General features: G+C 29.3%; 1 protein-coding gene across 1 annotated transcript; it reads left to right on the plus strand.

The window, feature by feature from the left end:
* Nucleotides 1-3897: 3897 nt before the first annotated feature.
* LOC139088680 (homeobox protein vnd-like) lies at nucleotides 3898-7386 on the plus strand. The gene is made up of 3 exons (XM_070637935.1): nucleotides 3898-4148; nucleotides 4875-5428; nucleotides 6605-7386. The coding sequence occupies exons 1-3, from the start codon at nucleotides 4027-4029 to the stop codon at nucleotides 7384-7386; spliced, it is 1458 nt and encodes a 485-aa protein (XP_070494036.1). The 5' UTR covers nucleotides 3898-4026.
* The last annotated feature ends 7945 nt before the right edge of the window (nucleotides 7387-15331 follow it).

The following is a 15331-nucleotide window of genomic DNA, read 5'->3' on the forward strand; positions in this document are numbered from 1 at the left end:
CAAAAATCTTTCAAAATCGGACGGAGTTTTTCGTGCGAAAAAAAATCGTCCAATATCTTGCAAAAATCTGGCAAAATCGGACGGACAAAAAAAGTCTGGCGAAAATCTTTCCATTTTGGCTCAAGGGTCATACATTCTTTTTACATAGAAATAAAGTTATTTGATTTAATTTGATGTTTTTCTTATTTATTTTATTCAGTACCTAAATTTTTATTCCACTTCCACACTTTAATATGAATATGATAAAATTAAGACTTTGATTAGCAACTGACTAGTGCAAATTATATTTTATATCCTTTTAAATATTTTATAAAACGGAATTTTGTCTAAAACTGAGATTCAGCAAAACTAAATCTTTAAAATAATAGTTTAGTGATATTATATAAACCTTCATGTTTTGTGACTTATATTTTTTGAAAACAAATTAAGAACACACGTGACCAAATAATAATATATAAATAAATTAAGTCAGTCTATTGCTTCTGAATGTGTGCATGTAATACGTGTTTACAAAATGTAACTACAACTGTTGTGTTGAGCAATATCAATGCACGTGAAATCAATATTTTGTTTAAAAAAATATAAAACATCACTAAAAACTCATTGTCATATTGTAAGAAGGAAGCAAATATGCATCTAAAATTCTTCTAAATTATTTAATTAAAAATATTGAATTAGAAAATGGGTAGGAACTTGTAGGTGAAAAACAAAGCAAAGATTCGACTTCTTCTACTAGATTTTAAATGATATCAGAAGGACATTTCTTCATAAATAAAAAAACTATATTTTATTTCAGAGTTGAACCTTATTATGTTTGTTCAATTTTTACAAAACTGCATAAATATTCAAAATATTGATTTTTCAGCAATATAACTAGAAGCAGGATTATTGTATGGTCATGGATGAATCGCTTTTGAATTTATTTATGAATTTCTTTCTCCTTATCGGATGTTGGTAAATGATTTATCTACTGATTTTTCTATTATCTTACAGAGAAGCTTATCTTTATTAGAACAAAATAAGAGAGTAGATGGAAAAAAGAGTTGATCCAGAACACATGTAAAAGCCTAACATATTGATGAACTATTTTTAAATATTTTTTATTATTTTTTCACTTCTTCTTCTTCAATACACAACAATCGACTGTGCCAGACATTCTGGAAACATATTTTATGATCGGAATTTCCTTAAGGTATCCCAATATTTCCTAACACATAACATCAGGTAGAAAATATGCTCAAATCTTTACAAAAAAACATTTAACTTTAATTTATGCAAAAACAAAGTGCAAAGATTCTATGAAATGTGTTAAAAATCAGTTAAACAGTTTACCTGATGCGATGGAATTTCAAGACTTACTTGTAATTCTAAATCTGTGCTTTAAATTTGTTGAACATTTCAATAATTTTAAAGTATATGTAGGTTTTGAATTTTTGTACCAAATCGTACATGAAATGCAAATTATGCAAATGTTGAAATAAAAAAAAATTATTAAAAGCAACTTTTCATCAATAAAGTTACATGATATAAACCCCAATCAGAGTTGAACATGTGTCAAAACATTATGAGTATCCATTTACCACTTAAACCTACACTTACAAAGCAATAAGAATTTTTATGATATTTTTGTTTATCTTACTCCCTTTTTTCGCAGCACATAAAAACTTGAATAAGTAATTTGCAGTAAATTATGTAAATTTCTTCTGTTTTCTTTTTTTCTTTCGACAGTTACAAGCATATCTGATTTTTAATTAAGGTACATGAAATTATTTGGTATTATTTACTAATAATAATTTGTTCATATCATTTTACAGTCATACTTTTGAGTTTATGCTTATTGAAAAGCATTAATGAGTATTTTTTTGTGTAAAGAATGTGTAAAATTACTTTTAGCGAATCAGATCATAAAGATCAAGATTTGCACAAAATCGTTTCCAGCTAATATTTGTTTAACAAGTGAGAGTATATCAGACATATTGACTTAATAGATATTCAGTTTATAGTGAGATCATAACCACTCCTTTAATGACATTACTGCAGATCTACAAAGAAAGACAGATTTTTATTGCAATAATAAGGTACTGAACCATTCCGCTACCGAACCACTTCGACCCAATAATGTGTAAAATATATTTTAATCAAATAAAAAAATTTAAGCTTAAGTAAAATTTTTAAGTCACTGTTAATCATTTGTCATTTCTCATTCTGCTTTTTTGAGTTCATCCTCTTTTCTAAAACACAAATTAATATCTTCTCAACATGCTTTGTGGGGAAATTATTCTAGTTCAGAAAAATTTAGTTTCATCTGGAATCTTTTATATTAAAAGACGAAAATAATATTATAAAGGACATAAAAAATCAATAATACTTTTGACTACTGTTATTTACACCTTTTTTTCCTGTTAAAAAAAAAGTATGTGTAGGCTCATGCAAGCCATGAAAAAATTATACAATGAATTTTGAGTAAACATAACGAAAGCTGTGCTTACATATTGTACAATAAATTGAAGTTTGTAAAAGTATGAAAAATATATAAGAAAATGAACCAAACATTAAGAAAGAGTCCATTGAGGCTCCGGAACAACATTTTTCTTTTTGCACAATCAACTTCCGTATAATTGTAGAAGAATCTTGAGACGGAGCTCTTTGAAGTTGTCTAAAACATCTGATACGTTGATGATGATGCTTTTTATACTTAATATAGGCTAACAATAGGCAAAAAGATAACAATAAATTTTATACAATAGGAATGGAAAGGAGCAAAACTAAAAATCAATAAAATAAATGAAATTTTATTTCTATTTGAAACGAATAAAATATAAAGGTGTGATTAATGTAGCTCGATGTGCAAACATTCCATTCATTGAAGGTTTGAAAATGTAAAATTAAAGCACTAGGTAAATAAAAAATTGCACGATTGCATTTTTAAGGATTTAAAAAAAAACTGTAAATCACAACCAACCCTTAAAAATTATCAATCTACATGCATTATAGAAATGTTATAAGAGTTATCTCAAGAAGCTTTCAATGTGTGAAAATATGTACTTCTTGCGTATTTAGTAAGAAAACATTTTCATTATACATTTAAAAGGATTTTCATTTCTATTTAACGGATAGCGATGGCATATAAATTTCAATTATAAGAATGGCAATAAGGATTCTCGACAGCCTTTCATAATATTGCAATCCAGTATGAGAAAGACTGAATAAGAATCCAAGTTGAGTGAGCGAAAGAGGACGAAATGATGAAAAGAGAAAGACGAAGAAGAATAAATGATGCATGTAAAGTGTCCTCAATGAAATCACGCCCAGTTGTTCATGAGTGTCGATGCTGATTGGAGGAAAATTTTCCTTCTCTCTTTTTCACTCATCTTTCTATCCTTTACATCGCCCTTCATTGCAATGAAAACTGTATTGTATGTTTGTTATACTTTTATGTTACTTTATGTTCTCTCTTCGATAGTTCGAGACAGGCAACGAGTTTTGAGTGCGACTGAGTGAGGGCTAAAGAAAGCCACTTAAAAAATAAGGCAAAAAGAAAAACGAACGTCCTTCTTAAAGTGTACTTCAGTGAAGTGAATTGATTTGAAGTGAAAGCACATTCCTCTCTTACTCTGAGAATTTGAGGCAGAGAATATCAGTTGCTGAAATTGTAGAATCTTAAAATATTATAAGAGGACTCGAATTAACTGTTTAGTCATCATTAGGCTATCAAGATATTGTGAGGTGTTTAAAATTTTCTGGAAATAATAAATAGGAATAATTAAGGAACATCAATGAATCTAGTGAATAAAAGAATAATAAAGAAACAATTAAGTGAAATATTGTAGAACTAAAATTTAAAAAGTTTTAAAAAATATACAGATTGAAATAAAATCATTCAAAGTGGCAAACGAAGTAGAAAAGACGTCATCATCTCCAACAGTGACCAATAAAGCATTGGATCATTTGGATGGGAAAAAGATTTCATTACAAAAAGATCAAAATTGTGTAAACTTGATTAATAATAACAACAATAATAGTAAAATGCCACCAGCGTCAAGTCCGCCGGCACTATCAACATGGGCTCCAATTTTATTTCCACCTTGGAACCCGACTGGTCTTTTACCAGCTGCATTTTATCCAGCAGCTCTTAGGTCATTACCAAAGTAAGTTATAATCACTTCCAGATGCTACAATTTTTTGATGATTTAGAGTAAAAATTAAGAAATTTTGTGGGATTTTCCATTGTTCTTATTTTCGTCATATTTTAGTGCTTAATGCAAGAAAGTGTTGATGGATAATGATTATCATAAATTATAAAAATTTATCTCCTTAAATCTTCTCAATTTTTGCTATGCAAATTCTCAGTTCTTCATTTTCTTTTCTCCTTTTCCTTCAAAATTTTCTCATCCTCTACCAGATGTTTGTTCTTAAGAAATTCCCAATAGAAAAATCGGAAATTCCAATCGATTCTTCTTTAAGAGGAACAGAGAAGAACTGAAGAAAAGAAAATGAAATAAAGTGAAGTGAGGCACCTGAGAACATTTAATAGTTGTAACATAAAATTTTTGCATAAATTAAATTCAAAATTGAAAAAAGAAATAAATTTTTTAGAATAAGAATAAAGGAAGAAAAAAATGCAAATTATGTACTTTTGAAAACTTTTATGATTTTCATTCCATTCTTCTTCCTTCCATTGTTATGTCACGTTCAAAAAATGTTTTTTTATGCTCGAATTCTGTTTTACACCTTTTCAAGTGATTTTTCTTAATAATTTCATCAAATTTCTCACAACTTTTGCCGACGATCAGGAATCATTTAATTTAATTTCCATTTGAATTGCAAAAAAAAAGTTTTTTAATACTTAAATCAAATTTTCATCTCATTCACAGTTTTCTTGAAAGCATGAAGTTACCGACATCAGTAAATACAAAGCCGTCATCAGGTTTCCATATTTGTGATATTTTAGAATTGAATAAAGACAACAAGGATGAAAAGCAGCCGCAAGTTAAAAGATTGGAAAATGAAATAAAACGTGATGATGAAATTAATGAGAATTGTGATGAAGACGATGATCTGGATGTACAAAAAGAGAATTTAAGTAGTGAAAGTGAAGAAAATCTTTTGAATGAATCAGAACATGTTGAGAATATAATGAAACGAAAGCACAGTCTATCCCCAACTAGTCAAAATAATGAAAATGAATCTCATAATGAAGATGAGGAATCATCACGAGATTCACATCGAGAAAATAAATCTAAATTAAAAATGAAGCATACAAAGCATAGCAAACGAAATGATAATGTGGAAATTCCACAATTCAATAGTTCAGGACATTCAGTATCTGTAAATCATCATCAACAACTTTTAAGTGATACAATCCATCAGTATTCATCTCATATTTTTCAAAATCATCCCGCAATGCGACCATGGTTTAATCCAAATGGTAAGTTCAATTACATCCTCATTCATTTTTAATATTCTAAATTTCCATGCAATTTTGCTTCCATTTTTCAAAAATGAGAAATGCTCAGGTGAGCATGTTAAAATTAAATGTGGCATAATACACGAGCATGCTCAAGATATTTTACGCTTTAATTGAGCACATCAAATGTGATTGTGACGATGATGAATGTTACATAATTTCCACTCCTATATTACCATTAAATTTGTTTCCTATTGAAGTAGTTCCTGCGGCAGATGTTGAGTTTTTGTCGTCCATGTTTTATTATCCTTTATTTACTTAAAACTATTTTTTAATGCCTTTCCATTTCAAAAATCACTACTCAACTCTATTGAATACCTCTTGTACATTTCATTTGGATTTGATATCACTTCCAAATTTAGTGTATGAAAATATTCTCTTCTTTGTTCGGTTTTATTTACTGCATTTCCATCCCATTGTGGCATGTCAGTTTTTGTATCTGAATGGCAATTATTAATTGTTTAATTTTTATTGCTCATGATAAATTTGCCTCTAATTGCTTTTGTTGGCTCTTTACATTCATGTACATCTGCATTCTCATGCAGTTTTTATGCAATACATAATAAAATTTCTCTAGTTGAATGGAATGAAAACAGAACAACTAAAATGCATTTTTGTGGGGCGTGTGTAATTTCATTGAAATTTTTTTGTCATGTCCATTAATTGTAAAGTCATTTTGGGATGCACTTTTGAGTTTTGAAAGCCAAAAAGCTCAATATCCGAGTGTAATTTATGATTTACATCCGCTTTTGCTCCTTTCCGAAAGCATTATTACGTGTACGATCTATTGACTCAGCAAGGCACCGGAACCATCTATTCAATTCAATAAATAATAATTCAGTCTTTCTCTTTTGTTCATGAGAATCATTGACTACATTCGAATTGGTATCGAAAGGTGTTTTCTGTTTCATCCTTAAGTTGACTTTTATTCTTTCCTTCTCCTATACTTCTTTTTTTTCTTCTCACTATGATCTCTTACTATTGTCCGTTTGTCCATTGTAGTAAATTTTACTATATCCTCATATTACCAAAAATATGTTTGAGGGACAAATTTGTATAAAGCAAGTTGCAACAGATGTATCAATAACACAAACAGTTATTTATAACAAATTTCTCTTCTGTTTATTTATTTTACAGTTTTTCATCAGCATAATCATCATCAACAGCCATCGATCGGTCTAGACAATACGTCACCAATTAGTGAATTAACAGAATTGTCGTATGGAAACCTTTCTCGTCATCAGTCTGTTCTAGAAAAAAATCGAAAATATTTTCAACATCTTCAACAACAGCTTCATCAGCAACAACAAAATGATGTTAAACACTTTAGTTCAACAAAGTCAGAATCATATCCATCAGATACAGAAGAAAATGATCATGTTGATATTGAAGATGATGATGAAGGTGGTGAAATAATTGAAATGGACGATGATGATGATCAGCATAGTAATAATGGAAATCAAAATGGTGATTCTTCGACATTATCAAGTAGTGGTGGAAATGGAATCATCAATAAAAAGAGAAAACGACGAGTTTTATTTTCAAAAGCACAAACATTTGAACTTGAAAGACGATTCCGTCAACAGCGATATCTTTCTGCACCAGAACGAGAGCATTTGGCATCTCTAATACGATTGACACCTACACAAGTAAAAATTTGGTTCCAAAATCACCGATACAAAACAAAACGTGCAGCACATGAAAAAGGAATGGAACATCATCATCATCATCAAAATATGACTACATCAAATAATCTCCATTCACCACGTCGTGTTGCAGTTCCTGTACTTGTTCGAAATGGTCGACCATGTATTGTTGGACCTGGTTCACAAAACTCATCATCAATTGCTACTAACTTACACCATTCAAATTATGCCGCACAAGGATTTCCGTTGCTTCATATCAATTCATATTATTAAATGTGACTTCATATTGTAGTTTAATTGCCCAATATTTTAGGTTTTAGTTTCTATTGAATCGTGTATTGTATAAATATGATTTCATTGTTTAATTTTAAGCATTCTCACCCATCAATTCAATTTTTGATGTGAGTAATAAATTAATATTATAGTGTTCTCTATTGAAGAACCGAAGAATGATATATAAAATATATAAATGTGTTTAGGGAAATAATAAAATAAAATACTAAGTTATTTAAAGAGGATGTATTTAAAAATGAAAAGAAAATTATCTTCAATGTTTTTTTATTTTTTCGAACATTTTTGCTCTTAAATTTTTAACACCTTTTTTTAAAAAGAGGTGTTTTAACTTTGGCATCAGTTAGGATATGTATGGATTGTCTGACTCAGGAGAGGATGGAAGTGCAACGCCACAGTTATCTTATATCACATTTCTTTCTTACTTGCTTTTTGTCTCTGATGAGAGGTGTGTAAAAAAACCTATTTTACTATGCCTTCTTGTGCAAAACTTTTAAAGAGGAACTAGAAATTGACTTCATCTGTTCCGCCTATTGTTGTTGGTATTCTGTTCACATACGTTTTTCTAACCCCGTAAAAATAACTCACACATGAATGAATGAATGATAGTTAACATGAATGAATGGGCAAAAGGACTCTTCTATGCTCAATAGTGCACCATTGTCATATCTAGCAGGAACATAAATTACCCATTCAATAAGATATTGTTGCAGAACAATAAAAAAAGCAAAGAATGTTATTCAATGGACCGGATGCAGTTTTGATAATGCAAGTACGAAAGGAGTCTCATAAAGAGTGGAATCTCATTTACGAAATTGACTTTTGACAATTGGCATTTTGATTTTTTCGGATAGTTTGAAGATTTTCCTTATTCAGCTAAATCCATTGAATTTCTAGCAATAAGTTACAGGAAGTATTACAAAAATGTAAACAGCACAGTAATGAGTCATGCTTAAAATCTAAAGAGAAATTGTCTAGTTCTTGCAGAAATCTATAATGATCTAGTATCAATAGGTAACCCTGTAGGAGATTTGACCTCCATAATTAATATATAAATAAATTGAGAATTTAAATCAAGATTAAATTCGTAGAAAATAATACTGCAATCGAATTAAATAAGGAAGTAAATAGAACATTTATGAATTTCCTGCTTTAAATAACCTAATAAAGGAACTTTTGTTCATATGGTCACTGAAAAAAGGAAATAACAATTATTTTCCATTCAAATAACTATTTTTATTCCTATAATAAATTATCTAGATTCTTATTGGAGGAATTTGTGGAAAATCCGATTAAAAAACATCATTGACTTATTTAAATATACCCTTTAGAAATTTATAGCATATTACATATTGAGAAGATATTACATCGCACCCTCGTTCACTTATTTCACTTCCTGCTTCCACCAAAATGATGAAAAAGCTTTTAAAGAGCACACACAGTGAAAAATTAATTTAGCACATCATTTATCTTAATTAACTCAACTGAATGCGATTCAAAAATCTCTATATAGGAAGATTTTGTGAGAGTCATTAAGAAAATTTTAAATTTATTCCTGCTTTTCATAATAAAAGAAGGAGCGTGACATTTCACAAAAATAATAAAAGTGGCATTTTTAATCAAAAACGGCAATCAATTAACTGGCATGTTATCCCGTAATGCCACAAAAAGTCATCTAATAAAATAACATTGAATATATATGCGTATACATTCCACAGAGGGAAGTGACGAAGATATGATGAAGAAGTAACAGTAAAGGTGTCATTACCAGTTTGTGAAAGCTAAAACGCATTTTACATTAATAACATTAAGTGATTTAATGACGTGACGGATTCATTCTTCGAGATTTAATTTAACATACTACCCAGAGATAACGAAATGGAGGATTTTACACATGTCCTTTTTGGAATCATGTTTACTTTCTTACAACCTTCTTTTGCAGACTACAGACATTTTTTGCTACTTTATACTGTAGGTCTAGTTTTGAGTGCTGCGGTTTGATGAACTCTCACTCATTAGCAAACTATCATCAACAGCTTTAGATCAAATCTTAAGATATGAACTAAAAATATTATAATTGCAGTTTGATAGACCTAAAAAAATCTTGAGACATTTGAAAAATTAAATTATCCACGGTATTTAAAATCAAAGTTCAGAAAACAGATTTTCCCAAATATTTAACAATTGGCAAGCTGCATGGTGTGCCACATCAACCCCTCAATGTAGATGTATATTATTATTTAAGTTTATTTATTTGATCTCATTGCCACCCTCACAGAAATAGAATTTTTCATCATTTATTTTATGCCTTGTTTATTGTTTCGTGTTGTTAATAAAATGTTAATAAAATCATCACCCTTGTTTCAATTTTTAAGATATAAATTGACTTGTTTTTCTACCCTCTTTGGTTTTTGGTGTGATGTTCTATGGGAAAATTTAAGATTGGTCGATCCGTAAAATAAAAAAATCGCATTGAATGGGTCCCGAGTGGACAAAAATACTTTTTAACTAGATATCAACAGGATATTAACATGTCATTAACTCGGGATCGTTGACATTATTCCTTCTGTCATTCCGCTCTAAGTACCCGTTAGTTTTTTTTTTTCCAAAAGAATTTTAAAACTTTTAGAGATTAAAATAAAAAAGTTTTAAGAATCTCAGATAATCAATGTGCAGCTATTTAAACATGTGCCACGACTTGTCGGGCTCACTGTGACTTGAGGCGCAAAATCAACTTTTTATTGACTGATTCTACAAACTACAAAATTTTTCATCAAGTCTCACGATTTTACAGGAATAAAAATACACACAAGTAATAATGAAAACGAGCAATGACTATGCATATCTCATTTAGAAACATAAAGTGAAGATGCCACTCCTAATGTTGCAGTGACAATGCATCAATTTCATATTTTCAAATATATGTATGCTTGTTTGATGTCATAAACTCAATAAACTAATGAAACATGAGAAATTAATGTAAACCTTTTGGAATAGATCATGACTGCTATTTTTAAAGACCACTCCAAAAACAAACGATTTTTTGAATGAGAGACACTGAAAAGCGCAACAACTCAAAATGTGCATTTAAGTGTAAAAGTTAAAAAGGAAACATGCACGTGACCAAAAATGTGCTCATACTATCTATGCTCACAAATCTATATAGTGTGCATGGTTGAAAGCAATTAAATGTTTATGTTAGTGTAACAATCAACCGCGTGAAATCAATATTTGCTGTTAAGTGAATATTTTTCTATTTTGTGAAAAAGTTGAGAATTTTTGTTGTCGAGGGTGTAAAAATTTACAAAGGAGTTTCCCATTGTCTTCATACAATGGATGATTCAACGAATTACTTAATTGCATAATGACTTTAAAATTCTTCATTATCAATGACATCAATGGAGTTATTTAGTACGGCACGTGATGGGCGCGTAGTAATAGAACTTCCGATTCATGTCCATCCTATGTCCAATAACTGCTGACCTTATGCTTTATGAGATTTCGTATCGACAACAATGATACAATTCAAATTGAAATGTTATTACAATTTTTCTATTTTCTTCTTCTTATTCCTTTCCTGTACAGTGATTCCGTTGCCTATCTTCTTTTTCATTGTTTCCATTCATTACAATTTTTTATAGGATTGCCTTCATATCCGTCTTCCGGCTTTTCTCTATCCTGCATGAAAATTGAACAATATGCGTATATCATATCCAATTCAGTAACTGACAATTTGAATATAGACAGTATAAGTTCTTTATTTATATGATGAGAGCTAATTCATATCATATTATACGTTTTATATGCATTTAGTCAGATTGTCAGCACTTTTCATTTCTTACAGATTTAACATAAATGCGTCTTAAAATCCTTTAAAATAACTTGGTATCAATATCAAAGGGTTGATTCTTATATAAGCTCTAATCTTTATTAAGTCATTATTTCTTTCCCGCAAATCATGAGTGAATACTAAATATATATATATTAAAATAGAATCAACAACTAACAAATTTTCAAGACCATTAAATTTTAAAGTAATTTCCTCCGATGGATATATTCTTTTACAATTGATAACTTCATCAGATTGTCATATCTTTGAGCAAGTATTTTAAAAATTTTCCTTGCCGATACAGATGATTATGATGATAAAGAAAGGGATGAAGGGATCGTATGCGAGTTTAAAATTTACAATTCATTAAGTAAAGGAAATTTTTTTTATTAAAAACTCGAAAAAATTTAAAATGTGAATATAATTTATCGAGGGAAGTTGAATTTTTACCCCTTATGTATGGATTTAAATTTATATTTTTCGAATATCACGCAACCGCACCTCTATAAATTATGATTAAATGTTCTAAAGTTTTTAAGTTTGAGTAGTATTTGTAGAACTTTAGATTTATTTTTTGATGAGTATGTTGGTCTATGATCTTTATTATAATATTGCCTTTAATAACAATTTATTTAAATGAACCATCTTTCCTTATGTCTTATATATAGTGCATAAAAATTAGCTGAGTTTGCCAAATGAAAAAAACCAAAAGCATTTTCTTGTTATTCACATTTAAAATGTCAAAAATGCAGTTGAAGTCAACCTCATTTGATTTAGAGCATACAGAAGAAAATAGAATATCCTCCCTAACTACTCTTGCAAAAACAAACTCAATAAAGAGAAGGAAAAAATTTTGCAAACCATAAATCTCTTAATTCCTTTTATGTTGAGTAAAAAAACTACATAAAACATATTTTTTATGCTGAATCCTCCTCTTTCATTCGCTTTCTCTATTGCTGTGTACATTTTATTATTATTGTTGTTGAGCATAGCGTTTAATATAATTGAAAGGAACATCATGATGATAGCAGTATCTCTATTACTAAAAGAGGAAAAAAGGATATTAAGGATATTATCAATTTTCATTCTACTTCTTTTTTCATGAACATTAAGCAAATTAGATGAAAATCGTTGATGTCATTGATTTTGAGATTTTTTATAGGGATTCAATAAACATAAATGTCTATACTAATGTCAAATGTTTCTATAGTAAAAAAACTAATTTCGTTACAACAGTTAACTTTTTATCGTAAAAATTTGAAGAATCTCCGATCACTCCAGTAAGTACAAAACCAAGCAAATTTTTACAGCGTACACGTGATTGATGACCTCATGATATTGTATGTTACTTACTTCAAACGCTAATGGATTTAATGGACACAAACTTCCTTTCACAAACTATTCAGTACAATTAACTCACTTATACTGTGTGATTCATTCATTCTATCCTTATGCATGATAATTATCTCCTTCATTCTGATTTTTGGTTATCATGTGATAGTAAATCTCTTACATCCTCATCAGCATGAACTGAAAATCATAATAAAAAGAACGTTAGCCTTTTTGTGCACATTTATACCAACTAAGAGATTTTCTTCTTCATTTTCGTGGTCAACTCGAGCGTGAAAATATAGATAAAGCTGGTTCATCATCAATAATAAATTTATGAATCTGAACATATATGATTTTATATCCTATCTATCGCCCTATTTGAATGCATACATAATAATGTCAACCAAAAAATTTATGAACGGTTCGTCTATATTTGTTCCTATTTTCCTCACACTTATTTTTTTCATCAATTGTTAAAGTCATTCACTTAATGGGTATAATTCACTTTCGGCTCTCATTCTATTCTCAAATATGTTTACGAAAACATATTTCATACAGTTGAAAGAACACTTTATGACAAAAAGAAGGGATATCCACACATAGAAGCAAAAAATATTCATTCATAAGCACAAAAAATGAAAATCGGAAATATGTAGAATAATTTTTTCATTGTTAACATTTAATTGAATTTAAGGCTATGCCTTAAAAAAATTGGTCTTATTATTCTGTTTTGAATGTGCAAGGATATTATTGCTATGAAAAGCCTTAAAGAGAGATTTGTAAATATATACAGGGCAATTACTTTACAGTAATTACTTCCATTGTCCACGCACTATTACATTTTCTACCTCATTCTCAACTTACTTTCAGACATTTCCATTCATGAGTATTTTTTTTAGCATATTTTAACAGAAGAATCTTTTCTGTCTGCATGCACATCTATAACTAGTAAACAACGGACCTTCCTTCAAATGCGCCTCTTGTATTCATAGATTTTGCTGATTATTTTCCTTAGTAATCTTTAAACTAAGCATAAACTCAAAGATCATTGTTTGTGTTTAAATGTGAGAATTGACCGAAAACATCAACTCAACTTATTTGAAAATTTAAATGGTAGATTATTTTAAAGATTAAGACAGTGACATTTAAAGTAAGTTAAGCAAAATTGAACTAATTTAATTTTAGGATTTTGTGGTCAATTGATCAATTGTTCAAATTAATTTCATTTTCTTTAAGTTTGGATGTACTTGGAAAAAGTAAGTAAATTAAAATCACATCACGTACAATACTCAGTATGTGTTCTGCAATTTTTTAGGCAGTTAAATCAAATAATGTTGTTTACTTTATGTCCTTCCTCTCTCATTCAAATATGTTAACGATAATTTGTTTGATAATATCATGAATCCTCAATTTGTTACACTTTATCCGTCGCTTGTTTGCAAATAGTATTTCAGACTACAGAAAAGAGGGAAGAAGAAATTCAATTTTTATTCCTGTTAAATGATTGTTGTTAGGATAAAGAGGTCCTTTTAAGCAAGCGACATTTGGATAAGTAATAAAATCGATACTAAAATACTTTCTTCGCTGTTGGATATTTTTAAATTAAAACTTTCGTCCTAAAAGAAGCATTGCTGCATGAAATAGGGTAGGACAATTTTATTTGTTCTTATTTTCAATGTATTTCATAACTAAAATTTCTTTTCCCTCTTAAAGTATGTAAAACAGTGGTGGGTGACCTTTTATTTTTCGCGGCACACCTTGGTGGAAAGCCGCGACCGAAACTGAGCAGGATGTACGGTATGTTGCATTTCCAAACACTAGTGTGCCGCGTCACACAGGTTACTCATCACTACAGATCTAAAAGACATATGAAATGTTGAACATTTCAATTTTAATTCCATCAATCAAAAATTTCGATTCCTTGATGACAAATCATCTTGATTTTCTTTTTAATTTGAAATTCCTTAAAACTTTTTTGAATTAAAACATTTCAGAGGTTCTTATGTTCACACCTACATGTTTTCCATTTTGAGCCTATTACAACAACGAATTAAAATCAATTATGATGAGATTAAACTTTCAATGTTCCTTTCATAAGCTAGCTTAAGGCACATTTCTCTTTACTCATCTCCTTTCAACACTTAATCCATGTGTTTGCCCACGCATGTACAATGAGTAAAATATAAAAAAAAAATCATTCAGACAAATTCATAAAATTAAACTCAATTTGTTGATTGAAAGCAGAAGGATAAATGTTTGGATAAAAAAGAAAAAGTTGCAAAATTTACAAGATCTACGCATACAGCGCATTATTCTTCCTTTTACTGGTATATGAAATGAATTTGCTTTGAACAGACCTCGAAGTCGACTCAAATTTTAATAGAATCGAGTCGATTTTGGCCGACTTTAACACAAAAAAATTGAGTTGATTTCGAGCTCTGGTTTGAAAATTAGGCATTCAAAAGGATTGATCTTAAAAAACTCAGAAGTATTTTCAAACATTGGAGCTAGATATTTAAGAATTGAACAACTTTTGCAGACTAACTGGATGTTTATTACTGAAAAATAAGTTAAAGAAGTTTTCTCACTGTAAATAGATTGAAAAAGTTTTGTGCATTATTTGTATCCTACAAAAACATGTTTATTTGTATCTTTAACACTTCTTTATGTCTTTTCGGTTTTTTGTTGTCAATTTACTTAAAGTTTATTTGAAGGTATGTCGAGAACAATGACATACTATACAATAATTCGGAAACTAAAAAAAAG

Source organism: Chironomus tepperi, unplaced genomic scaffold, assembly GCF_022539635.2.
Source record: "Chironomus tepperi strain 1889 unplaced genomic scaffold, CSIRO-AGI_Ctep_v1 contig_170, whole genome shotgun sequence".
In the NCBI taxonomy this organism is placed as follows: domain Eukaryota; kingdom Metazoa; phylum Arthropoda; class Insecta; order Diptera; family Chironomidae; genus Chironomus; species Chironomus tepperi.